Here is a 25,468-nt window from a genome sequence, read left to right as displayed (position 1 = left end):
CTTCTTTGTACACACGTAAATAAAATAAATAGTAATCCCTGTTTACTGACGTATCAAGTGGAAAAATCCCACCCTCAGCTTCAGCTGACTGTGCTTGAAACGTGTTTATCTGCTGGTCATGCGCCCATCAGAGAGCCTTTAAAGAGGCGGGTACCGATAATTTTTACGTTTTTCCATAGACCTGGCAACTCGCGGTGCGATTACAACTCTTTCCATCTGTTGAGGAAGTGTGTCAGACGTCGGAAATTATTCTGAAACCACGAAGTGAAAACTTTATAAAGTGAAGAGAGTGGATTTTGTTCGGGAGCAGAGTGCGCAGCAGCCTCGGCTCGTGCCACGGAGCCTGTTTTGTGGCTGTTAGAGTCACGGCTCTGACGCTAAGCGCTACGTTCAGGCTAATGCCCGCGACACCCAGAGGGTCAGCCGTGTACTGTCAAGCTGTGCGGGAGAAAGTCCGGATCAGGCCCGAGCCGTGCCCGGCTGTTTCTGATCATGTCCGAGCTGCCGCTGCTCTGACCGGATGGCGGGAATACTAACGTGTGTGGAGGACGTGAAGCGGCGGCTTAAAGTGCACGTCCTGCGGGAAGCCGGCCGTCAGTATCCGCTCACCTGCTTCGTCCTGGTGTCTATGCTCGCGCTAACGGTGCTGCTCAACAGGTGAGCTCACATGACCCCATTCACCTGGAAGATTCACCGACGTGCAAAGTGTCAGGCGGTTCGTGTGTAGCACTGTGACCTGCACCTGGTCAGTCAGTAGACCAACGAGCAGGCGCAGGGCAGAACCTGCCTGAGAATATTTAGTTTTTAAGCTTTGTTCTCTGTCAGAGCACCTCCCCGACATATATCTGTACAACAGAAGTCACAGAACAAACAAAGAGGTGCCAAAGGCAAATTCGGCATACTTTATTTCACAAAATCTTGACACTTGAAATTTCCTCAAACACCACAGGTGGCAGTTTATTAGGCAGGTCTTTCCTGTGTATCTGCCTTTTTTGGTTATGGGTTTCCTCCAAAGAAAAATCAGATTTAATTTGCTTAAGTTTTTCTTAGAAATGACCAAAAAGTAAAATGGGAAGTGCACAGGCATCGGCAAAGCCAGGTAACATACACTCTTTGCCTAAACTAAATGCAGTCCAGTCATGCTTAGGTGTACAGCGTCCCCCTCAAAGGTCCACTGTAAACTAGTAAAACCCCTGTTGGGTACAAATCTTCTTTAGAGGTCGTCACAGTGGACCATCTGCCTCCATCTCACCCTATCCCAGCATCCTCCTCTGTCAACCCTCTGCCTGTACTCCTTCATTACATCCATGAATCTCCTCTGAGGTCTTGTTCTTTTCCACCTGCCTGGCAGCTCTGAGCTGTACCTCTGATCGACTCATTTATATTCTTTCCATTTCCATCCTGGTCACTCCCATAGAAAATGTTAACATCTTCAACTCTCCCACTTTCAGCTTGAACTCAGCTGTCTTTTTATTCTTGGACTCTAATGAAATAGTTTTGTATGAGTCTGTCTTATACTGGGCCTTAATGCAGCCCCTTGGTTCAAGGTGTATCTAAAACAAGCTGTTTAAGCTCCACTTTTAAGCCAGCTTTGTTCTGATTGGCTGTCCCCTCATAAACAGAAGGTTTGAACAGCAGATGGGTGGAGCTACTCTGCCTCAGATGTTTGTTCTAAATTACATGGATATTTACAATGGGAAGCATGAGTTTGCTCTGTCACACATAAATTATGCAAAATAAAAGCTAGAACCAGTTTCTACTTTTGTTCCTTTGCCATGTTTTTGTTTTTCAGATTTTTAAGCTGAAACTATCAAAAACCTTACTTTTTCTTTACTTGCCTGAAATAGAATATATGACCCTTTGTCTGTGGAAATCACGTCCATTGCTGCAGTTCACAGGGAGTGAACACTAGGTGGTAAATGGCCTGCATTTGTATAGCGCTTTTCTAGTCCCTAAGGACCCCAAAGCGCTTCACACTACATTCAGTCATTCACCCATTCACACACACATTCACACACTGGCGATGGCAAGCTACATTGTAGCCACAGCTGCCCTGGGGCGCACTGACAGAGGCGAGGCTGCCGGACACTGGCGCCACCGGGCCCTCTGACCACCACCAGTAGGCAAACACGGGGTTAGTATCTTGCCTAAGGACATTTGGCATGCCGCCAGGAGGCAGCCTGGGATCGAACCGCTGACCTTCAGGTTAGTGGCTGACCTGCTCTGCCACCTGAGCTACAGCCACCCCTGTAGCTCAGGTGGCTAGGTGGTGCCCTAGTTCATCTCCTCATTCACATGGAGAGTCTGTGTAATGCTCTCCCTGCAGGTATATTCACATCCTGATGGTGTTCTGGTCGCTCCTGGCTGGTTTTGCCACTTTCTACTGCTCCCTCAGACCAGAGACTCTCCTTCCCAGCGTCCTGTTCACCGCGAAGCCCAGGAGCAGAGTGAGGCACACACCTTTACCTGAGAGGCTCTGACTGAATGATGATTTCTGCACACAGACAGGTTTTCTGTGATGAAGTGTACATCTTTACTGACTGATGTTTCTCTTCCTTTGCACAGCAACGGGAGCAGGAACTGTTTCCTCTGGGTCACAGCTGTGCCGTGTGCGGGAAGGTCAAATGCAAGCGTCACCGGTACGTTCACCTGACCTCTGACCCCACATGTTCAGACTAGAAAATGTTTAACAGGGGTTAGTCTGAAAGATTAACAGTACTGTCGGCTGATTGGTTAACAGCAGAAAAGATTTGGTCTTAATCAAGGAAACGCACTTCACGATCAAATAATCAAACTTTATTTGTGGATTTTTTCGAGAGCTTCGCAGAGATGGCTGAGCTCTGAGATGTTTCAAAGTAAATCAAACTGCAGAGAAGAAGTAATAGTTCTCAACTATTGTTATTGTTATTTTTAAAAATCTGGCAACATCTTTAAATGCATTCACAACATGAAAACCTCCACTTGTAAATTCCTGTGTGGGGCTTGACACTGACTGGTTAAACTGAGAAGATAACCATCATTTTTCAAACCTCAGAATAAGCCAGATGATAACTGTACCTCAATTCCTCTGCAATTTATTTATGTACCAATTTAACTAAATACATTTGATTAGATATTAACATACAGTTTGTGCCGCCTGTCTGGGCTCTACATGGATATGTTCACCTTTCTGCACTCCTTCCTGGCTGAAGAATTGTAAGTTATAACTACTGTTATGGATTGCTGGCCGTGACTACACTCAGAGCAGTGAAAGTACAGCCACTGACACCTTGTCACGCACGCTGGTCTCTTATCAGTTTACTGCTGTCAGATTTTTCCACAATGCATGTGCAAACCGCCAGAAACAGGCTTCTGGCCTCTCCGCTTGCCCAGCTCCAGTGATTGTTGATGGGAGATGGACACGCCCTTTAAACAAATTCTATGCGATTTTTAAGAAGCTTTCAACAACAATTGCTGACTGCTGCCACAAGATGGCAGCGATTTAAAGCCTGGATGCATTTGTTAATCAACAGGTGAGGAGTTTTATGACAGCGCTGTCTGAGATGAAAGGAGAGAGGTCGCTTTACTTTGGTACATTTTAATTTATGCCTATTTTTAGATCTGACAAGGCCACTGCATGCCTTGCTTGTCCTGACAGATTCAGTAAAAGGACTAGATGTTACAATCCCTGATAGTGCATTGCTTCAAATGGAGAAAGTACGGTGACCCTGAGAGGCCAAACGGAATGCCACTTAAGAAAACACCAGCAATAAGAAAAATGCTGCAAAAGCACACAAAACACAACAGAAATAGAAAAAACAAAACAGAAATAGGAAAAAACACAAGGGAAGTGTTTCTGGGGAGACAATAACCCGACGGACCAGTTGCAGGAACCCAAAATATGATAGGTGTGTTTTATCATGATTCGTATAATAATGATGATGGATTTTTAGGCTAATAGTCAGGCTAACACACTTACCTCTCATCTTTTCTCTCCTCACAAAATCGATAGATCCTCCACTTCTTTTAAGTGTCTCCCAGCGCAATTCTTAGCATATTTTGGTTCCTGCAACTGGTCCGTCAGGTTATTGTCTCCCCAGAAACATATCCCTTGTGCTTTTGGAAATCAGTTTTTTTTTCCTATTTATGTTTTCTTTTTTCCTATTTCCGTAAGAAAGTCTTGAGGGACGGCTGTTATGAGGAAAGGCATCCCAGAAAGTTAACCAGTGGGACACATCGTTGTGTGCCTCAACTTCACAGGGTGTTTCGCTCTTTTATCCCAAGCTATTCTACCATTTTTTTCCTTCCTTGTTTAGGTTTAGGGATTAAGAGATCCGATCGAGATGATCATATTAAAATCATCTCGATCAGTAGTGGACCTTGGATTCATCGGGTGTTTTTGCCATTATCACTAGACACCCTCATCTAAGAAGGCCGTGCCAGGGTTGATCAGGCCCCGGGGTGTGTCACTGGTTTATGTTAAATTGTTATTTCTCTTCTACTTTCTTCTGTTTAGTTTTCTACAATTTATTTTCTTCTATCAATTCACTGCAACTGAGAAGTAATATTTACCTCCTTAATATTTATGGAGCCTGACTTCTTCAAAGGAATAGAAAAGGTGATAGAGAGAATTTAGACAAAAGAGACAAGATAGGAGAGAGCAGAGAGGAGGGCTGGAAGGAGGCGCCTGATCTGGCATCCCACACCTCCCCCACCGGATCAACTTCAAAGATCAGAACAATCCCCACAACTGAGCAAAGATTCGTGCAGCTCCATCAGTCTTTTTGTAAAAATCCTGCAAACAGACGAAACAATCAATCATAAACCTGACTGACTTTCTTTCATTAACTGCAGGCCGACACTGCTCCTAGAAAACTATCAGCCATGGTTGGACCTGAAGGTTCATTCAAAGGTGGACGCCTCAGTAGCAGAGGTACCTCAGCTCAACAGCTGGACATGTGCTTAAGTGAAACATCCAGATGTGATTATGTGGTCCTCTCTGACCTCTCTACTGCCCCCCCCCTCGCAGGTGTTCGAGTTAGTCCTTGAGAACTTTGTGTACCCCTGGTACAGGTAGGAGGACAGCTCAAAGCATGTTTTTACCCATGTACTGGTAAAGACGTTTGTGTTTTGTTTTTGTTTTTTTAAACTGCCGCCTCTGGTTTCAGAGACATCACAGATGACGAGGCGTGTTTGGATGAACTGAGGATGACTTTTCGCTTCTTCGCGTCGGTGCTTGTCCGCCGAGCTCAGAAGGTGATGTTCTTTCTCACAAAACAAACTGTGAGGATTACAGATTTGCTCCACTGAAAATGAGATCAGCAGCTGGTTTAGAGTGAAATCCAGTTTATAAATAGTATGAAATAATATTAAAAAAAACCTTCAATGTGTTTCCAAAGCCACAAGTTTTTATGACATTGTTTATGTGGTTGATTTTTAGAAATAAACAGAAGTATAATTCCTCGCTGTAATTCCTCGGGCCTTAAACTAATCAGCTTTGTTTTAATTACTTATCCAATTACAGGTAACGTGTGAAGTTTATTTGATTATAGCCGAGCTGAAAGACAGGAAAAAAATAATCTATATAGTAAAATGCTACATAATAATAATGATAATAAAGATAATAATTAATAATATATTTAGTAACAAAGCTTGTTTGGCTCTATTTTGTTGGAAGTGTCAGTGAACTCTCCTGGAGCCGACTGTCAGTTTTCTGTTTGCTGCAGTGAAATTAAATCAACTGGATTACTCAGATTTCCGTTCAGAAACATGTTCCAAATCTCAAACGGATCGGATGCAGTGCTGTTTTTAATGATTGCCACCCGCCGTGTCTGGTGCCTATTTTTGATGATTTTTGTGTTAATCGTTACTTTTTGTGTGTTTCTCACTGTTGGCAGATTGATATCCCTGCTGTGTTTGCAGACAAAGTGATGAAAGCTGCGATGAAGCACATTGAAATTATTGCAAAAGCCCACCAAAGAGGTATGCACGTGTCCGCTCATGCTTCATTTCTAATATGCGTGTTATATTCAGTCGTCTGTGGGAAGCATGCTGGCTGTGGTTGTGTGGCGTGGGGTTCACTCGGTGCAGGGTTGCACCCTAATATTTATGTCTGTTTGTAGTGAAGACTGTAGACGGCCTGCAGCAGGCGGCTCTGGACGAATATGGCGCCGACCTCCACGTCGCTCTGCACAGCCGGAGAGACGAGCTGCTGTACCTGAGGAAGCTCACGGAGATGCTGTTTCCCTATGTCATGCCTCCCAAAGCCACAGACTGCAGGTACAGAGACGACCGAATGAAGTGTTTTTCTGCATCTGAGACTTTTTGATATTTTCACACCTTCATCGTTCCGCCGTACAGAGACGATTTCTGTTCTTTCTCTTAGATTTCCATTGTAGCTCTCAAACTCTGAACAGGAGATTTTCAGTCCAGTTTCCAGCCATCCATCGATTTCTTCCACTTATCTGAAGTTGGTTTGCAGCTGGTTTCTTCTCAGACACCTTCAAATGTTCTAATCTGTCCATCAAGTTCCAAGTCGGTTGGATCTAAAAAACCATAAACCTTCTCTCTTGCCTCGTTAGGTGTTCTTATACGACTTTAATGCATCGCGGGAGTCTCAGGCAGAGTTTCTGATAAATTTCTGAGCTTTGGTTTTTGCTTCATGTGGTGCAGGTCTCTGGCTCTGCTGCTGCGGGAGGTGATGGCTGGATCCGTCATCCTACCAACCATGGACTTCATGGCCGACCCTGTAAGTAGCCACATGATCGCGTTGGTCTGTATCTTTGGTGCATCAGAGTTTGATTTAAAAAAAACAAAACAAATATGTGTACGTAAAATCCCCAAATCAGTTCAGTGTTTTGAACTGTTGAACTGCATTTTCTCAATCACATAAAAATATATTAAATTAAAACAAAATTAATCAAGATTATCTGTTAAATTGGTGAAATTATAAATGTTTTATACAATATGAATCCTAATGTGATGATGAAACGCTGTGACAGTATAAAACTTTTTTTACATCATGTCCTGTTTCTCCTCCTTTTCAGGATACAGTGAACCTCATGGTGCTTCTATTTGTTGATGATACTCCAGTAAGTGAACCGCCTTCCTTTTATCTGCGCCCCACAAAATTTAAAGGTCAAGTGTGGAGGAGAGCCGACATTGCTATGAGAGACCGTGTCACAGTGTAGATTCAGGAGGCTCATTTTAATCCAGTTATCTCCAGCTGAATTAGTATTTAGTATTTAGTATTTATTTATTTATTGTCATTGTCAGAGAACAATGAAATTGCATTTGGGGCTTCCGTACAACCCGTAAATAAAATAATGAAGAAAATAATAAATACCGCTTAAAACCCAAGTGTAAATATTTAACCCAGTGTGACTCCAGTGCAATAAGACAATCCTTAGCAACAACATGAGAACATGACAAGTAAACATGAGAACCTGACAAGTAAGTTCAGTGCTATTAAGAAGTTGGATATGGTTATTGTCTGTGAGAGGGGGGCAGAGAGTTCAGGAGCCTCACAGCCTGTGGATACAGGCTGTTGGCCAGTCTGGATGTTCTGGCCTGTATAGACCTGTACCTTCTCCCTGAGGGCAGCAGGTCGAAAAGGTGGCGCGCAGGGTGATGTTGGTCCCGCAGAATACTGTGCACCCGTCTCAGACAGCGAGTGGGGAAGATATTACTAATCTCTGGCAGACTTATTCCAATAATTCTGCCAGCTTCTTTCACCACCCGCTGGAGTGCTTGCTGATCGGCCTTGGTGCAGCTGGGGAACCACACTAGAAATCCATACGTCAGAACGCTGCTGATGGCACAGTTGTAGAAGTTCAACATCAGAGATCTGGGAATGTGTGCGCTCCGCAGTCTCCTCAGGTAGTAGAGGCGCTGTTGGGCCTTCCGTGCAACTGAGGTGATATGGTTGCCCCAGGACAGGTCCTCGGTCACAGTTACCCCCAAGAATTTAAAACTGCTCACCCTCTCCACCGCCTCACTGCCGATGAAGAGAGGCAGATGGTTGTTATGACCCTTCCTCCGGAAATCTACAATGATCTCCTTGGTCTTTTTGGTGTTTAAGACCAAGTTATTGTCGTGGCACCATGACTCTAGTTGTTGCACCTCTGTCCTGTAGTTTGTCTCATCGTTGTTGGATATAAGTCCGAGCACTGTGGTGTCATCGGCAAACTTAACAATGAGATTGGACGCGCAGGAGGAAATACAGTCATGGGTGAAGAGAGTGTATAGCAGAGGGCTCAGAACACACCCCTGAGGGGCACCGGTGTTGACCACAAGGGTGGAAGAGGTGTTCTTACCCACTCTGACACTCTGTCTGCGATTAGTGAGGAAGTCCACAATCCAGTTGCACAGAGAGGAGTTAAGTCCCAGTTGGTGGAGTTTGGGACGGAGTTTGTATGGCCGGATGGTATTAAAAGCCGAGCTGTAGTCTACAAAGAGGAGCCGTGCATAGGTGTTCCTGTGTTCCAGGTGCTCCAGTAATGTGTGCAGCACTATGGCGATCGCATCCTCGGTTGACCGGTTCTCCCTGTATGCAAACTGGTACGAGTCCAGGGATGGTGGAAAAGCAGCTCTGATGTGTTTGATGACCAGTCTCTCCAGGCATTTGGCGGGAATGGGGGTGAGTGCCACAGGTCTGAAATCGTTCAGACATGTGACATTTGACTGTTTTGGGATGGGAACGATGGTTGCTGCTTTGAAACAGGATGGTACCAGTGAACAGGACAACGAGGTGTTATATATATATATAGAGGTGAAGACATCCGCCAGTTCTGCAGCACAGTCTTTTAGCACCCGGCCCAGCACTCCATCTGGCCCGGCCGCCTTCCTGGTGTTAGTGCTCCGGAACACACGCCTCAGCTCATGAGTGCTCAGGACTGGAGCAGGGTCGGTTGAGGGGAGAGGGGACAGGACAGGGTCGGTGTTCTCCCTATCAAAACGGGCATAAAAGAGATTTAAATCCTCAGCCAGAGTAGAACTGTCGGCTGAGGGTGATGGTGTTCTCCTTTTGTAGTCCGTGATAGCCCTGATGCCCTCCCAGACCTGCCTTGGGTTTGTGTTGTTCTCAAACCTGGCCTCGATACGCCTCCTGTGCTGCTGCTTGGCAGTCTTGATGCCTCTTCTCAGGTTGGCCCTGGCAGCACTGTATGCCTCCTGGTCCCCGGATTTGAAACCAAAACCTTTCACTTCAGCCTGTCAGCTCCTTTATAAGCTCCGCGTTGAGGTTTACCGTTATGAACAAAGCTCTAAACATCAGACCTGAGTCCAGCCAGTAGGTGATCTAAATCCTGCACAGTGGACCTATAACATACAATGTGTCCAGCATGGAAAACAAACACATTAAAGATGAAGAGTCTTTTTTTTTTTTTTTTTTTTTTTTCACTCGTTTATACTCAAATCAATTAATTTAATTGTAGTCAAGTGTTCTGAATTAATGGCCTCTTTGAATCTGTCCTGTCCAGCCGGAGCCAGCCACAGAGCCTCCGTCTCCACTGGTTCCATTTTTACAGAAATACGAAGAAACGCATCAAATCAGAAGCCAGAAGCCGTCTGTAAGTACCTCAGAGTGCGACAGGGCAGGAGAAAAGCTTTTCCTCCAGACTGCTGTGACTTCAGCAGCTCAAACTAAGAATGAAGGTCTGATCACACTTCTCCTGATAGAGCTGGGAATTGTTTCTATTTAAAGCAATTTAAGTCAACTTAAACAGCGCTTTCCCAACTTCATAAATGTAATAAGTAAATTCAAGTGTATATACATTTACTGAACTGGTGTTTCTAATAACAATAATAATAAACCTTATATGGTAAATAGCCACAACGTTGATCCCTAAAACATGATCCCCTTTTGTTCTTAGCCTGAATAATAATCGAGGGTCTAATTTGAGGTCTGGAGGCTGGTGTAAGGTGTTATTTATAAGTTGTATAAACATGTAGTGATTTATAAAAAAAATAAAAATTTTCTGATCAGTTTCCACACAGTGTGAATGTGGCGCAGATTTATTTTTGAAGCTTGTCTGACCCTCCCTGTGTGGTGCTACAGGTGCTGAAGCTGGAGCTGAAAGAGATCAGGGAGCAGCAGGATCTCCTCTTTCGTTTCATGAACTTCCTGAAGCAGGAAGGAGCCGTGCATGTGCTGCAGTTCTGCCTCGCCGTCGGTAGGAGTCCATACATTTGATCTCCTCATACAGCTCATCCTGTAAACAGTTTTGCTCCACTTACATGCAGCAAGCATGAAAATGTTTCTCTGTCAAGCAGTTTGTAACTTGATTAATAAAGTTTTTTTTTTTTTTTTTATCATTATTATGAGTTCTAAGACATGCAGTGAGGTCCCTGTTGGAGCCTGTTATATAAATGTGTCGGACTGACTATATAAAACTTTTTTTCCCCCAGAGGAGCTTAACGATAAGATCCTTCGTCCGGAACTGAGCGACTCTGAGCTGCTGCATTTGCACGGCGAGGTGGTGCACATGTACGAGACGTACTGCCTCGAGGAGAGCATCGACAAGATCAGCTTCGACCCGTTCATCGTAGAAGAGATAAGGAACGGTGAGAGTTGCTGTTTGCATGATCGTTACCTCGCCTTTAGGCTTTAACACCTGTCACCTGACCTGAAGCTAAATGTGAAAGCTCAGAGATGAGCTGTGTTGTATGATGCTCTGTAACTGCAAGCGGCAGATTGTGAACGATTTCATTCACATTTCTGAAAATTTAATTGTGAATTTTCTTATGAAATATTCTTCAAATTCCATCAAACTTCTTGATACAGAGTGTTTTGGAAGCGATTAATGTCCAATTCTACACAAGTTTTTTTTTTTTTTTTTTTTTTTAAATCCAGTAACAAACTGTCACTGATTTGACCTAAAAAAAAAAAAGAAAAAGAAAAGGTCACCAAAAACTACTAAATTATTGCAAATTCACTGCGTTGGCCAGTTTACATAGCATTGTTGTTTCTTGGTTAAATAAGCGTGGTCCAAAAGTGGTCCAATGAGCACGATTACAGGTCTAAACACCAGCCAGTCGGTGCCATATGTGGGGCCATCACATTTATCACCATTGTTATTATAACTCAGGTGACTGATTGTGTGAGATTTTCCCGACAGCAGCAGGGCGAAGATGGAAAGTTTTGTTTGCATCGTGGCTCCATTTTCATCCAAATGGTGTTTGATATCGAACATCGTGAGACCCCCTGAACCTGCGCTGGTGAAGATGGTGTTTCATTTCACAGCTTATGGATCCACAGCTGGTGTTTGCATCAGTTTAAACTGAAATATTTTAATATTAATATTTTGTTTCGATCATTAGCTCTGATTATTGACCGTATACACTGCTGGCCATGCAAACTCTTCTGGCACTCAGTTTCTGGGAGTGTAAGCTCATTGCATCAGCTGTGTGCACTGACTGTGTTTTCATGCACATTCTCCCCTGTTAGCCTGTGGGGATATCTCAAGTTTCAAGTTTTATTGTCACGTACAGATAAACAGTGTAGCCACATTTATCATAATGAAATTCTTTGGCTTGTGCTCCTCAGCTTTACATGAGCATGTAGAGAGTGTGCAGTTATATTAAGAAGAAAATAACAGAATTTAGCAGCATAATAATAATAATAATAATAATAATAATAATAATAATAATAATAATAATAATAATAATAATAGGAAAAAAGAAGAGAAAGTATTAAATATGAGAGAATTGAAGACTAGTTGGTATTTACAAGTCTGTGCAAGAGTACACAATGACGGCTGAAGTGTTGGTATATATTTAGTTAAATCCTGTGTTTACTGAGTTGGACACTTTAAATATTTCTGTTTATCTTCTGTGTTTTGCACACGTTCTGGTTATTCTTACAAAGAAAAAAAAATCTGTTTGTGCTTCGTGCGCATAAAGATTTTGGAACCTTGTACGTGTGGACGCTGTTGGAAAACAGCCGCTCAGGTTTAATCTGATCCAAAATTCAGTTCATAGAAACTGTGAAACATGACTGTTACGATGGTGTTTGACGTGCCTGTGTTACCTATGTATATAGCATGTTCTCTAAGCTCTGTAACTCAGTAAGCGGAAGCACGCAGTGACATCAGCTCGTGTTCTCTGTCAGTCGCCAAAGGTCCGTACACTGAGGTGGTGAAGCTGCAGCAGATGCGCTGCCTGTTTGAGGCGTACGAGCATGTCCTGTCTCTACTGGAAAGAGTCTTCACGCCCATATTCTGTCACAGCGATGAGGTAAGACCTCTGCAACCAGACTGACCCACACAAACGCAGCACATCAAAGCACAACATCACAAGGTCACCAGTTTGTGCTTCAGCTGCTAGCTGCCTTGTTTGTTCCACTTTGTCATAGGTGCACGGGTTAACCTGAGCCAAAAGCCCAGCCTCCTCCATACTCTCAGCTTAAGAGCCGATATCCCTAATATGGTTGACGTTACGTTTGTGAGGGGCAGCCAATCAGGAGAAATCAGAAGAATCAGCTCAAACACAGGGACCTAAAAAGTTTTTTATCATATTAACTAAGGCTCTGCATCCAAGGTCCAGTGTGTGACACATAAAGATTATTCTGAACTGTGAATCATGCAAAGTTACTCTAGAGTCCAAGAATAGAATTCTGGAGCCGTTAGTGAGTTTAATTTCTTATTCATTAACAGTGTTGAGGTAATAGCTATATATACACGAAGCTGTAAGTTATATAAATGAAGAGGAAGTTGATCTGACTTCTATTTGTTACACTTAAAATACTTTTTTACAGGATTATTTACAGATTCTTTTTCACCAATTTGTCCAAAAACGTACCCGATTTAAATTTGACTGCTCTTCTCCTTTTCTCTGAAATATTTTGATCACACTCCATCGTACATTTCTCAGGACTTTCAGAATCTCATATTAGTCACTACTTATGTACCTTTTTCTCTTCTCCGTGCAGTACTTCAGACACCTGCTGAAGGGGGTGGAGTCTCCAGCGAGGAGCTCGAAAGTCAGCAGGTTTGTGATTTGCACTAAACTTCACGTGTTTGTTTTGATAGGTGTTTAAAATTAAAAAAAAAAAAAAGTAACAATGAAAGGGGTGGGGGGGAAGCATTTATTCTGAAAACACAAATTTGTCAACACGTGCATAAACACAAACACGTCCGAGTAATTTGGTTTGTTCCTCCTCATTTTGAGCGTTGTGTTCGCAGTGACCACCGTAAACCTTTCACTGTGAGGCAGCACACAATCAGAGCAGCTCACTGTGCTCATGTTTATTTCTTTGAGGTTGTCTTTTGTCCAAACGCCCGTCTTTAGATGCGCTTCTTATTCCAGAAGCTTCAGCTGGGACGAGACCAGGTAAGCACTCGAGCAGCATGTTGCTCGTCTGCACTGAAACTGCCTGCAAACAGCACACGGTACGATGCATGTGGATAGAGCACTGCTGACCGCAGATTTGTTTGCGTGATGCTCGCTCAGCGATTTTAACTTCCTGCTTGAGAAGATGGAATAAAGATGCTGGAGAGTCATTAGAATTTCTCCTTGTGGTCGGATGAGCAGCACTGAGTCTTTGCATCACATTTGCATTTTTGCCTGACACTGATTTTTCGTTTTTAGTCACTGTTCTTGATTCAGGACTCAGCAGTCGTGCGTTTAGTGCTAGAAAGGCAAACAGATTTTCCCCAGATGTCCTACTAAATACAAAATTCTTGAGGAAGAAGTACAGACATGCTGATGCTGGCTGTCCTTTCTTAGTTCATGCCTGCTGCATGACTTGTGCACCACACAACACGTTTCCAAAGAATTGAGGGCAAAGAACTGTCAATAATAATGATAATATAATGATGAAAAAAGAATGCACTCCTCTGCAAGTCATTTCAAACCTGTGTTACATAAAAAAGATACAAACCCAAAATCTAATGACATATCTTTAAAAAAAATTCTGGCACAGGCTGGAAAAATCGTGTAATGGTTAAAAGAAGAAGTTAATTACTAAGATGATCGTGTATGAAGACGCTTTAGAGAAGTAAAGGAGAGCGAGACCGCGGGAAGTTTATGATGATTTAAGTTTGAGTCCAGATATGAAAACATCTGGAGTGCTATGAAAGCAAACTGAGCTGTTGAGTCTAAAGAGTGTTTATCAAGTTTCCAAGCGCAGACCGAGTGCTGTTAACGGAACGGTGATTCAGCAAAGTGCTCTTTTGTACTTAACTTCATACGAGTTTGACATGATTTGCAGATCATTGTATTCTGATTACATTTTACTTACACGTCCTAGCGCACAGAGAAATCCTCCGTGTGAATTTGTCCTGCAGTAAATGGAGTCCAGAGAAACGAGATGAAATATTCTGTTATCTTTAGAAACACGTCCAAAAGAGGGGAGTCGTTCGGTATCAGAGGAATTGGCAGTAAAATCAAAGGCGTGTTTAAGAGCACGACCATGGAGGGCGCCTTACTGCCGTCCAGCGCCATGAATGACGTCGACGACGATATGGTGAGTGCAGCGGCGTTTAAATATAGATCGATGGTTTTTCCACATCGGTGCTCGATGTCTTAGTTGTGAGTCTCCTCTGTCCGTCCTGAAGGTGGAGGAGGCCACAGTTGTGATGGAAGACGACTCCCCCGACGAGCCGGCCATCCCTCCTGAACCCCAGAGGAACCTTCTGGCCTGGAGTATCACCATCCCCTACATCGACTTCTACGACGACGACATCAAGAAGGAGCGGATCCTAGTCTTCTCCATCCACGTCGAGCGCAACGACAAAAAGAACGGTGAGCAAGCGGAGAGGAAGGTTCAGGTTCTTCCTGCACAGACGAACCTGAAGATGTTTGTAGGAAAATAACCTTTAATGAGGTTTTATTTGCTCAGAGCAGACATTTGTTTGTTATATAATCAGAAATAGTCCTGTGAGGTAGCCCAGACTCAGTGACTCATCAGTCAGATGATGTAATGGCTTTTGCTCTCGTCTACTTTAGCTGATCACGAAGCAGACAAGTGGTTGGTGCAAAGGAAGTACATGGAGTTCTACGTCCTGGAGTCAAAACTCACCGAATTCCACGGTAATACAGTGTTTACAAAACCAGAGACTGTATATAAGAGATGGACTCTGCTGAAAAAGGGCTGAAAGGTAAAAGTGGAAAGTGAAGTTCTTTGTAATGGCCAACAGATGGAGACTCTGTGATGGCTCTTGCATCTGGTTTTAATGTTAAAGGATTCCACAAACCACAGGCTGGCTATGTCCTTTCTTCGTATACAGTCTATGTACCTACCTCACTTTATCAAATGACCGTGTTATATTTCAGCTGTTGGTATTTTACCCCGTTTTTCCCCCGCTTGACTTTGTTCTCAGGCCCATTTGAAGATGCACAGCTTCCATCCAAAAGAATCATCGGACCAAAGAACTACGAGTTCCTCGAATCTAAAAGGGAAGAATTTGAGAAATATTTGCAGGTATTGGTCAGTCTATAAAGCATCTCGCCCCCAGAAAAACAAACCTAAGAGAAGCAGTAAAGTTATCAGTTAGTCTATGCACCGCTGCTTGGCCTGATGACTTTGAGCGCTTGTTGTATTTTTCTGTAAGTCTTTATTTGAGAGGTGAGCATCAGTCTGACTCTTGGCTCTTTGTGTTTGTGCGCAGGCTCTCCTACAGCATCCGGAGCTCAGCAGCAGCCAGCTGCTGTTCGACTTCCTGTCTCCTCTTGTGGAGCATCAGTTCCTGGACAGGATGCTGCCCGATGTCAACCTGGGTACGTAACCAACGCATCACACATGCCCTCTGTTTTTTTTTGTTTTTTTTTTTATGTGACTATTTCAGAGTAGCTGCGCTAATAAAGGGTGCTGTTAGCTCACCTGTAGCCGGTGGAGACCTGGTCCATGTGTCACTACACTGATCTCGCCACAGCTGCAGAGCAGAACGACCACCATCAGAAACTGCAATCTGCTCCATTATTTAATGTTGCAAAGCAGCATGATTATGAAGTCAAAATGAAGACTTTGTGCTGCATGTCTTGCACACGTGCAGTCTAAGAGAGTTCATCTTCTCCCACTAAAGAAATAAGACAGTCACTGTCGGTTATTCTGGTTCAAATTCAAACTGACATTGTGGATGGATGGCTCAACGCCATGACTGAAGTCATCTCTTGCATGAAGTAACAAAGCACTCCACCTTGAAAGCTGGCGGTAGCTGCTGGTTTACTGGTAAATGGGCTTTAATCAGCTTGTACTCACTGACTTTTACTCACAGTGAACATGCCTGACCTTTTTCTACTTCGTGTGATTAATAATCAGACGGTGATGCCATCATGTCTGTCTTTACTCAACATTTTCTTTTGCAAATTAAAATCTCTCATTATTACTTTTTTCTTTTAAAATAATTTTATTGTGAAACATTTGTATAAAACTCAGACTGACTTAAGAAAGTGATGAAATAACTAAATAGCATTGGTGTCAGTGGCCGTGTCATGCTTTTATATTAATTGAATTTGTGCACTGTTAACATCAGTGCTTCTGCATTGTAACCTGTATAAAGCAGTTAATGTTACTATGGGAGCAAATATCATAATTTTTCATTCAGCGCTCGCTGCCGCCATCTTTCTGTGTTCGGTTTGTGACTAAAGTGTTTTTGTTTGTTTTTTGTTTTGTTTTTTTCTACAGGAAAAATCTTCAAGTCTGTTCCTGGAAAGCTGATAAAGGAGGTGAGTATCTCTTCCTGAGCCGGGGATCTTCTCTGTTTTTCTTTTGACTTTGCGAAGGCATTATCTCAGTTAATGAAGCAAACGTCTCCCGTTATCTGGAGTGATTTTAGAAGCGTGTGAAAGTGCAGCTTCTCTGTGTCCCACCTTTAAAAGCCACGTCTTATTGGTAAGCTGATATTTCCCTCTGCAGACCCAGAATTTCACTGTGAGCCAAAACCAGAAAGCAAAATTACTCACGATTCGTTTTGTCTAACCTCTAGAGTCGCAGGCAGTCACAAGCATTGGGAATATACACACAGATATACAGAAACAGCCGGAAACATGGCAAACCCCACAAACAGAGTCTGTGATCAATGACATCTGGTGTCATGCAGCTGACCCGACCTCTAGGACAAATTCACAGGGTCTCGAAGAAAAATGATGTCTAAAAATACATCTAATCGTTTCCTGTTCCTGATGTTGTTGCCCTGGTTTTTTCATTTAAGGTGGAATTTACCCACAGAGTAGAGCTTTCTTGTATATTCAAGGACGGAGATGCATTTTGGTTATGGTTGTCTTGGTTGGCAGTGTATATAGCTGTAAGCTTAAAAAGTCTGACCTGGGGGCAGTGCTTGAACTTTTTCTTTTTTCTGTGACCCACAAATTTTGCTGTGTCCCACCATACATGAATAATAAATGAATATGTAATGAATCTCGAGCAAATGAGTGGGAAATATCTTCAAGTAAAACAACTGTTTCAGTTAAAAAAAATAAAATAAAAATAAAAATTTGTGTTGAGAAAATCGTGAGAAGAATTTCAGGAACCGATACGACAAACATCCTATTCATCAGTGCTCCTGCACTGACGGCCAGAGGGAAGCAAGTCAAAGTCATTGTGAAGTGGATGCTTAAAACAATTAACAATAGAATGAACCTTCCTCACATACTTGTTATAAACGGCCAAAACTCTGTCTTGCCAACTCCCTGAGAATTTGCTGGCAGTTTTCACCAAAAGTCCCAACTGATTCTTGTTCTTCAGAGTCATGTTACCGAACCAGGCAGTGATACAGAAAGAAATAACAGGTTCAATAAAACTCCTGTAAAATAAGGACAACATTTCAGATAAAAGATCTCATTTTCCGTAAAAAGAACAGTGTTTGGTGAACTTAGTGGCATCAGCATGAGGTTCAAAACACAGTTTACGGTCTATAAAAATCCCTAAATACTTGTAAACACTCCACAATCTCAATATCAGCAGCTTTAATGATAGTAGGTGATAAGCTATAATAGACTTTCTGCAGATATGTTGCACATGTTGTGAAACTCGCTGACGTGTGTTTTGCAGAGAGGACAGAACCTGGAGCGGTTCCTTCAGTCCTTCGTCAACTCGTGCGAGTCTCCCAAACCCAAACCGAGCCGGCCCGAGCTGACCATCATCAGCCCCACAGCGGGGAACAAGAAGGTAATAAACATCTGTCCTATAAATGCATATGGAAGCTTTAACGCCATGTCTGAGCCTCAGTCATATCCTGGCATTTAGTCATGAATACTTGTAGAAGCCTGGTTCAAAGAAAAGAAGATATAATCAGTCAATTCACTTTTTTTTATACAGCACCAAATCACAACAACAGTCACCTCAAGCTGTTATTGTAAGGTAGACCCTACAATAGTACATATGGAGAAAATCCCAACAATCATAGGACCCCCCCATGAGCAAGGACTTTGGCGACAGTGGGAAGGAAAAACTCCCTTTTAACAGGAAGAAACCTCAAGGAGAACCAGGCTCAGGGAGGGGCGGCCACTTGCCGCAACCGGTGAAAAGGAAAGTTTAATCCTAATCTCAAAAGTACAGATTGTGTCTCCTGAATCCAAGATGGGAGCCTGAAAACTGAAGGTTCTGTGTCCCATTCTATTTTGAAGTATATGCTCTATGAAAGTAACACGGTATTGTGGGGTCACTAGGATAAGATGGGGCCTGATTGTTCAAGACTTTGTCTCCTGTGTGTTATGAACTAAAGATCCTCTGCAGGTACTCGTCTGTAGCTTAGCCTTGTTTTTTCAATATTTCTTCGTGTTTTAAATTACGTCGAGCATTTTAATCGTTACGAGGTAACGGTATGTGCTCGTTGTCCTGCAGCTCGTTAGCAACCTGTTCAAGAACAACGGCAACCTGTCGGAGAGGAAGCACAACCCCAACTTCTTCGCAGAGACGTTCACTGTGGACGGCATGTACGACTACATGATGTATGTCGGTGAGTGAGCCCGAGGAGCCGTTAGCAGCCTCTAAAGGCAAGATCACAGCTTTACAGGAAGTCTGTACAGCCTCTGTCACAGTGTCCGTGTAAGTAACCGAAGTCAGAAACACGACGATGACGGGACCAAATCGCACACATGTGGAAATGCTGGAAGCTGGAATTTCTTGCAGTCAGAACATTTGAGGGAAAAATTACTGCAGGAAAGCATCCAATGATTTCCTTTCTACGTTTCACTCCTCCTGCAGCAGATACTGTGGCCTTTAATGGTAACATGATACACGTTGTACTGATAATCAAAGCAGGGATGAAGACACTTGCATTAATCACAGACCCACAGTTTAGCTTAGAAAGCAGCCATCGTGCTAACTTGTCCCACCGAAGCTCTTTTTACTTTCGTTTCTTTAAGCAGAGATTTTGCTTTGAACGCGCAGACCTGTTATGATTAGAAGACTTTAGATTGGTCACCTAAAGCCTCTGAGATGTTTCGATCTGTGTTTCTTGAACTGATTCGGGTCTGACTGTCTGTATCCGTCTTGGTGTTTGAACTCGCAGGCCGGGTGGTGTTTCGCATGCCGGACTGGCTGCATCACATTCTGTCTGCTGGGAGGATCTTGTTGAAGAGCACATTCGAAGCCTACATGGATCAGTACATGCAGTTGAAACTGGAGCAGATCCTTCAGGAGCACCGCGTGGTCTCCCTCATCACCCAGCTCCGAGGTAGGACGCCACCCGCACCGATAAAGTCTTTTCTTATTTCCGGCCTCAGTATCGCTGCTTTTAAGATGATTTCCAAGGTGTTCGGATTGTTTATGACCCCAAAAGAAGCGTCAGTATGTGGAAAGGTCTTTTCTTGCTTTTTAAATGTTACACAAAAAAAAGCCTCACGACTCAACCTGAGCATCATTTTAAGCTCCTGCATCACCACGATAGCTGTTCCTTGATCTGAGCTGGTAGGAGTTAAACTTATCGAGCTCAGGATTTGAGTCAACAGTGAGTGAACCGGAAAGAAAAGAGAGTCTGAGTATTTTATTAACGTTCAAATCATAAAAATGCAGATCTGAATCCTGTCAGCAATATAAACCTGCAGTTAGTACATCAAAGGTTTTTGTTTTTTTTTATTCCAGAATGATTCCTTTTATCCTTCCTCATCCTGCAAAGGGCTCAAAAGGCTAATCAGAGAGAAGGTTATAACTGCACATAAATCTCAGAAGCTGCATCTGATTTAGGTTTGGCAGATCTCCCATCTCCTCAGGTGTGCCCAGACAGCTTCCAGCATGCTGCCATCATTACATTCCTGCCAGGAAATTGAATTTCTGGGAATTGTCAATTCCTCACCAAACCCACTGCCTCTAGGCAGTGCGTTCGGTTGATGCCACTGAACTTCTTAACAAATCTTCAGCTGAGGTGAAATCGGAGCACTCAGCACACGTGATCAGCAGCGATGTGTTGATGCAGAGAACGAAGCACCTTTTTAATTGGACAAAAAAACTTGTTTTTGAAGATGATTCATCTTGTGTGACCCTACAGAAAATCTCTGCTTCTGTGCAGATGTTTCAGTTTCCAAAAACAAAGGAGGAAACATTAACTCTGTGATTTGTTCCTGTTCATTTCTGCAGACGCCGTCTTCTGTGAAAGCAGCGAGGAACGAACAGCAGAGGCCAAACAAGCCAGAGCCAAGCAGACGTTCGAGGAGATGATGAAGTACCTGCCAGGTCGGGTTTTAGTTCAGTCACAGTAATCATTAATAATCAATAATCATCTCCTGGTATGTTTCACGTTGAAGTATTCAGTGAGGCTGTCTCTGCAGACCAGGCCACGCCGGTTTATGACGTCACATCCTGAACTTCCAGCTTCAAAACTCTGACCCGAAGCTGTGCTCAAAGTTTATCTGCTCACTCGGAGACATTATAATTAATAATGGCTGTGCATATCAGCACAACATCGCAGTATACCCTATCATATCAGAACATCAATAAAGATAATAAAGTTTGTTACTGTATCCGTGTTAAAATCCGACTCTTCTAAAGTGCCAGTGAACATCTCAGAGCCTGTTTTAAACACGTCACAAATCTGATTTAAAGGGGGTAATAACATTTAGTTAGCTGTGAGCGTGCAGGCAGTTTCTTTTGATCTGTGACTTTAAAAGTAAAAGTGGAAATGAAACCACAAGACCTTTGAGGTGTTCTCACTTCCCAGTTTGCCAGTCATACTGGATCTAAAGTCCCAGTTTAAACACTGGCATTGTCCGTGATGCTTTTCCTTTTGTCATTCACGGTACGGAAGAGATTCATCTGCTTTTAAAGACACAGAGGTTTTCTTACAGCTGGATTCCTGCACAGAACGTAGCTGCTTTAACTACAACCTGGAAACGAGAGCGCCACTTTATCTCCTTCCTGTTATCAATTTGAGTATTTTGTTTCTTACATCTAAAGTTCTGGACTGCAGTTCCAGGTTGCTCTGCTCAGACAAGAGTTTCCAGTGTAATAATATGAATAACTTGTATTAGCCTAGCACTTCATAAAACACACAGTCACAAAGGGCTTGGAAGTTTGAAGAGTGTCTCTGCCGACTGTCCTCCAACTCTTCTACTCTGATCTTATAGACAAACAGTCCTGGTCTTTGCTGTGTGTTTTTAACAGGTTTCGGGTCAAACTCAATAAATCTGCATGCTTCACATACTCATGGCTTAATAAAGCTGGACGATGTGCTTCGATTTCAGACTTTGTGGTGAAGTGCATCGGCGAGGAGTCGAAGTATGAAGGTATCCAGCTGCTGTTTGACAGTTTTCAGCAGCCGTTGCTCAACAAGCAGGTAAACAGTCGTTCTCCTAATCCACGGTTCAGCTCAGCATTTACGAGAGCTTCCTGTATGTTCAGGCAGGTTCAACGGTGATGTGTAATGTAATGTTAGGGTGCATTTTTCCATTAGCATCAGGGTGGGTCCAAAGTTTGTGTTCTCCATTCTTTAAGCATCGTTTCAAAAGTACTGATTTGGCACCGGTATCGGATAAAACTTAAACGATACCCTTCCCTATGCATGACGCCTTGCACTAAGCGCTTTCACTTTGTAGAAAAGTGCAGAAATTGTTTGATAGCTTGATTACTCTGATGCAAGCAGACCTTCATCCTATCAGAGAAGAATTTAAAGACACTAACTAACAGGAAGTGTTTAAAACCACTGTGTTAGAAAATATACTTTGTGTCGCTGGCTCTTATACTCAGAAATGTTGGCAAACGCCACGTTTGGACCCACTCAAGTAACTTAGAGGGGCTGTAACTGAAAATATTCATAGTACAAAGGTAAAATCTTACATGGATTAATTCAACTTGTCACTGTTACTGTAAATCAGCTGGTTCTAAATGAGTGGGGTGGGAAGTTTATTCAGATTGACTTGATTTTATACAAAGCTGCAAAAGACAGAATCACTGCAGACCTGCAGCCTGTGTAGGCTGTGCTCACAGCTGTCCTGATTTACATGTTTACTGGTCCCAGCTTTTTCACTTACATGTGAATGTTTCCCTTAATTCCCTGTCAGTCCACGAAAGTTTTTAAGTTCCTGTGAGCGGTCCTGAATCTGAGCTTCAGTTAATCACACTTTTCTTCCAGTGTAAATGCTGTAAACATGTGTTAAACGACCACCGCAGCAATGCAAATTTCTGTGCATTCATGTTGGATTTTTCTATATCTGTTAAACAGATGAGTTCTTCTACATGTTTGCTTGCGAGCTCTGCTGCATTGTGTAGTTTGTTTGCACATAAGTGCAGACACATGCACACACAGTGAAAACAGAAAACACGAGGTTATTGAAGTCAGGTGCCTTTTTTTTCTTTTTTCCCCCCCCACTGGAAGTGTTCTTTTATAAAGCGCGCACACACACACACACACACGCACACGCCAGTACTTGCTTAATGCCACACTCTGAGGATGCAAGCCGATGACTTTCAGTTGAGCCTGTCCTGTTTTCAGCTCATCACTGTGCAGCTCTTCCCACTCACATTGTACTTAAACACCGCTAAATTATTTCTCAGGGATCCTCTCAGGCTGAGTTTACATTAAACTGAGTCATCACTGGTTTATGACTCGGGGATAATTTGCTGCTCTTGCCAATGGTGATGTTTGAGTGAGCAGAAAGACTAAAATGCATGTTTTCTGAACTATAAGATAAATTAATATCTGAAATCAGGAGTGTTTGGATGTTAATTTTCAGTACTGACATACTTCCTGTATGTTTTCACTTTGTCTTACTGGCACAATGAACAGTCAGAGGAGATTAACGTTTCCCCTCTGACTCTAACTGGCCTGATCATTTCTCTTCCTCAGATGACGTACGTCCTGCTGGACATCGCCGTGCTGGAGCTTTTTCCTGAACTCAGCAAGGTAAACAGCTGACAGTGGGGAATGTAAAGAAATAAAACAGGATGAGCTGGAAGTTAAGATAAGACGCCATTCTCAGAATATATCAGGCAGGAAAAGACCTGTTCAGGAGTTCACTGTATGTGCACGTGTGCATTTCCAAACATGAGTTTTTTTTTTTCCTGGTCAAAACAGATGTTTTACTGCACATTTAAGTGCACGTGGTCTGCAAAAGCAAAAAGGTCTGTTTGACCTTCACCGACAGACATCTGTGCATCTTGAAAATACAGTTTTAACAGCAGATCCTCATTGTGCAATCTTTAACTGCATTTTTTTTATCCTGTCATCCACATAGTGATGGAAATACATTTGAAGGCATTTAATGGATACTTAGGGAATGCTGGACTTATTTTGTGTGTTAGTGAGCAGATTTGTTGCTTAGACAGGAAATAAACTGTTGTAAGCAGCTCAGATTCTCAGTGAGTCTGCTAACCATTAGTGCTGCTGGCTACAGCTGTGGAGGCTCCTGTTGGCATCTACACTAAGTGCTTAGTGCTCATTTAGCAGTTTATGATGCTCGAATCAATATCTAATTAACGATGATGAACGACTGAGTGGATTTGTTCTGATGAATCAATGTCGTGATAGTCAAACTGAGGCTGCAGATTTCTGCAGCTGAGTGTGAATAAGCAGAGAAAATCTACAGATAGCAAAGCTATGCATTAAACTGAATTTTAATTTGACTTATCGTTATTAAAACATGATGATTGAGATAAAAGGATTGAGTAGTGACCAAAGGAACCAGGATGTTGCAGATACATGTGGAGGAAACTGGTATAAACTGTTGTCCGCTTCCATAGAAACCTGACCACAACAAAGAGCGAGGATGCAGGAGGGAAAAAATGCCCAACATGTTATGTTTCAGTCGGCTGACACTGGGACACAAACACATAGCAACTAGCACATAATGCACCATCGTGAGCATCAGTAGCGCCAAGGATCTCTCTACTTAAGTAGGCGATCTCGTACCTTTAGAAAGATTTCCTGCAGGAGATCAGATCAGGCATTAGAGAGAGGGTAAGGAGTTCAGTCATTTGAGAGTGGTTTGGGCATCTGACAAGGATGCCTCTGGGGGTTTCCTAGATGAGGTTTTCCAGGCACATCCCATCAGGACATGCTGGAGAGATTATATCTCTTGGGCTGTCCTGGGAATGCCTTAGTGTTTCCCCAAATAAACTGGAGGAGGTGCCCGGGGACAGGGAGATCTGGGCTTCTCTGCTTAGGCTGCCCAGACCTGGATAAATCAAAGAAAATTAATGGATGATTTATTGTGTCACGATCAGGCTTTATTTTGTTTTTCATCCCCCAAACATTGATTTTGTTGCTTCTAAAATCAGCTTCTCATAACTGTTCATTTTACTTTAAAGCCAGACTAATTTCACATTGTGAGCAGAGAAACGCATCTCCTTTCACTGCAGCTGTGACGGGAAACCAGGTGATAAGGGATTCAGGCTGGTTTCACCTGAAGCAGCTCTTCAGTTAATGCTACGTTTAGTTAGCATCTTTCCTCCATGTCCCAAGCAAGTGAAACGAAAAACGAAATGCTTCCATCAGCCCTGATTTTTGTTGTTGTTGTTGTTGTTCTTCCTTCTTTGTTGTAAAGCGTCTTTAAAGCTAGTAACATAGGCAGAGTTAGTTCAGCTGGATTCAGATGCAGCCGAGAGCCTGGAACTTTCTCTCTGTGAGAAACCACAGCTCACATGCAGCTCACACGCCCACACCTCCCTCTCCCCAGCTACCTCCTCCAAATCTCCTCAAGCCAGTAAATTTCATCATCAGAGAGTTAGCGTGAGGGTCCATGTGGACATCCACACCCCAGCTAGTTTTCCGTGAGCACATGACACAACTGTGCTTTCATGCTTTCCACAATAACACACTTCTTCGTCATGCCGACCTCGGTCCTAACCCTGAATGCTGTGATAGTTTAGGGTGATATTTTAGATTGTCACAGATCGGGCGGGCCTCGTTCTCTCAAACACTCGAATGTGACCTCACAGGTGTTTTCTGTTTCCTCCTCAGCAGGGGGCGAAGGAGGCGTTCATCGTGTGACCCGGATGAGGAACCGAACTCCATGCTGGAATGTGCAATACTGTCAGAATATTTCCAAAGGCTCTGAGACCATCTCTGCATTCCGATGTACATTAATGCACTAATAAAGAGATATTTATTGATATCAC

The 25,468-nt window shown here is 43.1% G+C and overlaps 1 protein-coding gene across 5 annotated transcripts; it reads left to right on the top strand.

The window, feature by feature from the left end:
• The first annotated feature begins 118 nt into the window (after window positions 1-118).
• LOC146652795 (sorting nexin-14-like) lies at window positions 119-25,468 on the top strand. Of its 5 annotated transcripts, none has more exons than XM_085381436.1 (29): window positions 122-657; window positions 2,327-2,447; window positions 2,566-2,639; window positions 4,834-4,912; window positions 5,009-5,052; window positions 5,148-5,235; window positions 5,877-5,961; window positions 6,102-6,258; window positions 6,652-6,727; window positions 7,026-7,070; window positions 9,459-9,548; window positions 10,037-10,151; window positions 10,387-10,542; window positions 12,089-12,213; window positions 12,908-12,966; window positions 13,267-13,308; window positions 14,311-14,443; window positions 14,535-14,721; window positions 14,926-15,009; window positions 15,300-15,400; window positions 15,588-15,696; window positions 16,604-16,644; window positions 17,969-18,085; window positions 18,761-18,875; window positions 19,431-19,595; window positions 20,495-20,590; window positions 21,598-21,689; window positions 23,199-23,255; window positions 25,314-25,468. In XM_085381436.1, exons 1-29 carry the CDS (start codon window positions 521-523, stop codon window positions 25,338-25,340), a joined length of 2,817 nt encoding a protein of 938 aa, XP_085237562.1. In that variant the 5' UTR covers window positions 122-520; the 3' UTR covers window positions 25,341-25,468. The 5 variants fall into 5 exon arrangements, with proteins under 5 accessions (XP_085237565.1, XP_085237562.1, XP_085237563.1 ...); XM_085381437.1 differs by having other exon boundaries at window positions 13,285-13,308; window positions 25,311-25,467; XM_085381435.1 differs by having other exon boundaries at window positions 25,311-25,467.

Source organism: Rhamphochromis longiceps, linkage group LG15, assembly GCF_057381845.1.
Source record: "Rhamphochromis longiceps isolate RC_006_pf linkage group LG15, R_longiceps_female_GT1.1, whole genome shotgun sequence".
Classification (NCBI taxonomy): Eukaryota; Metazoa; Chordata; class Actinopteri; order Cichliformes; family Cichlidae; genus Rhamphochromis; species Rhamphochromis longiceps.
This window is presented reverse-complemented; position numbering and strand designations above follow the sequence as displayed.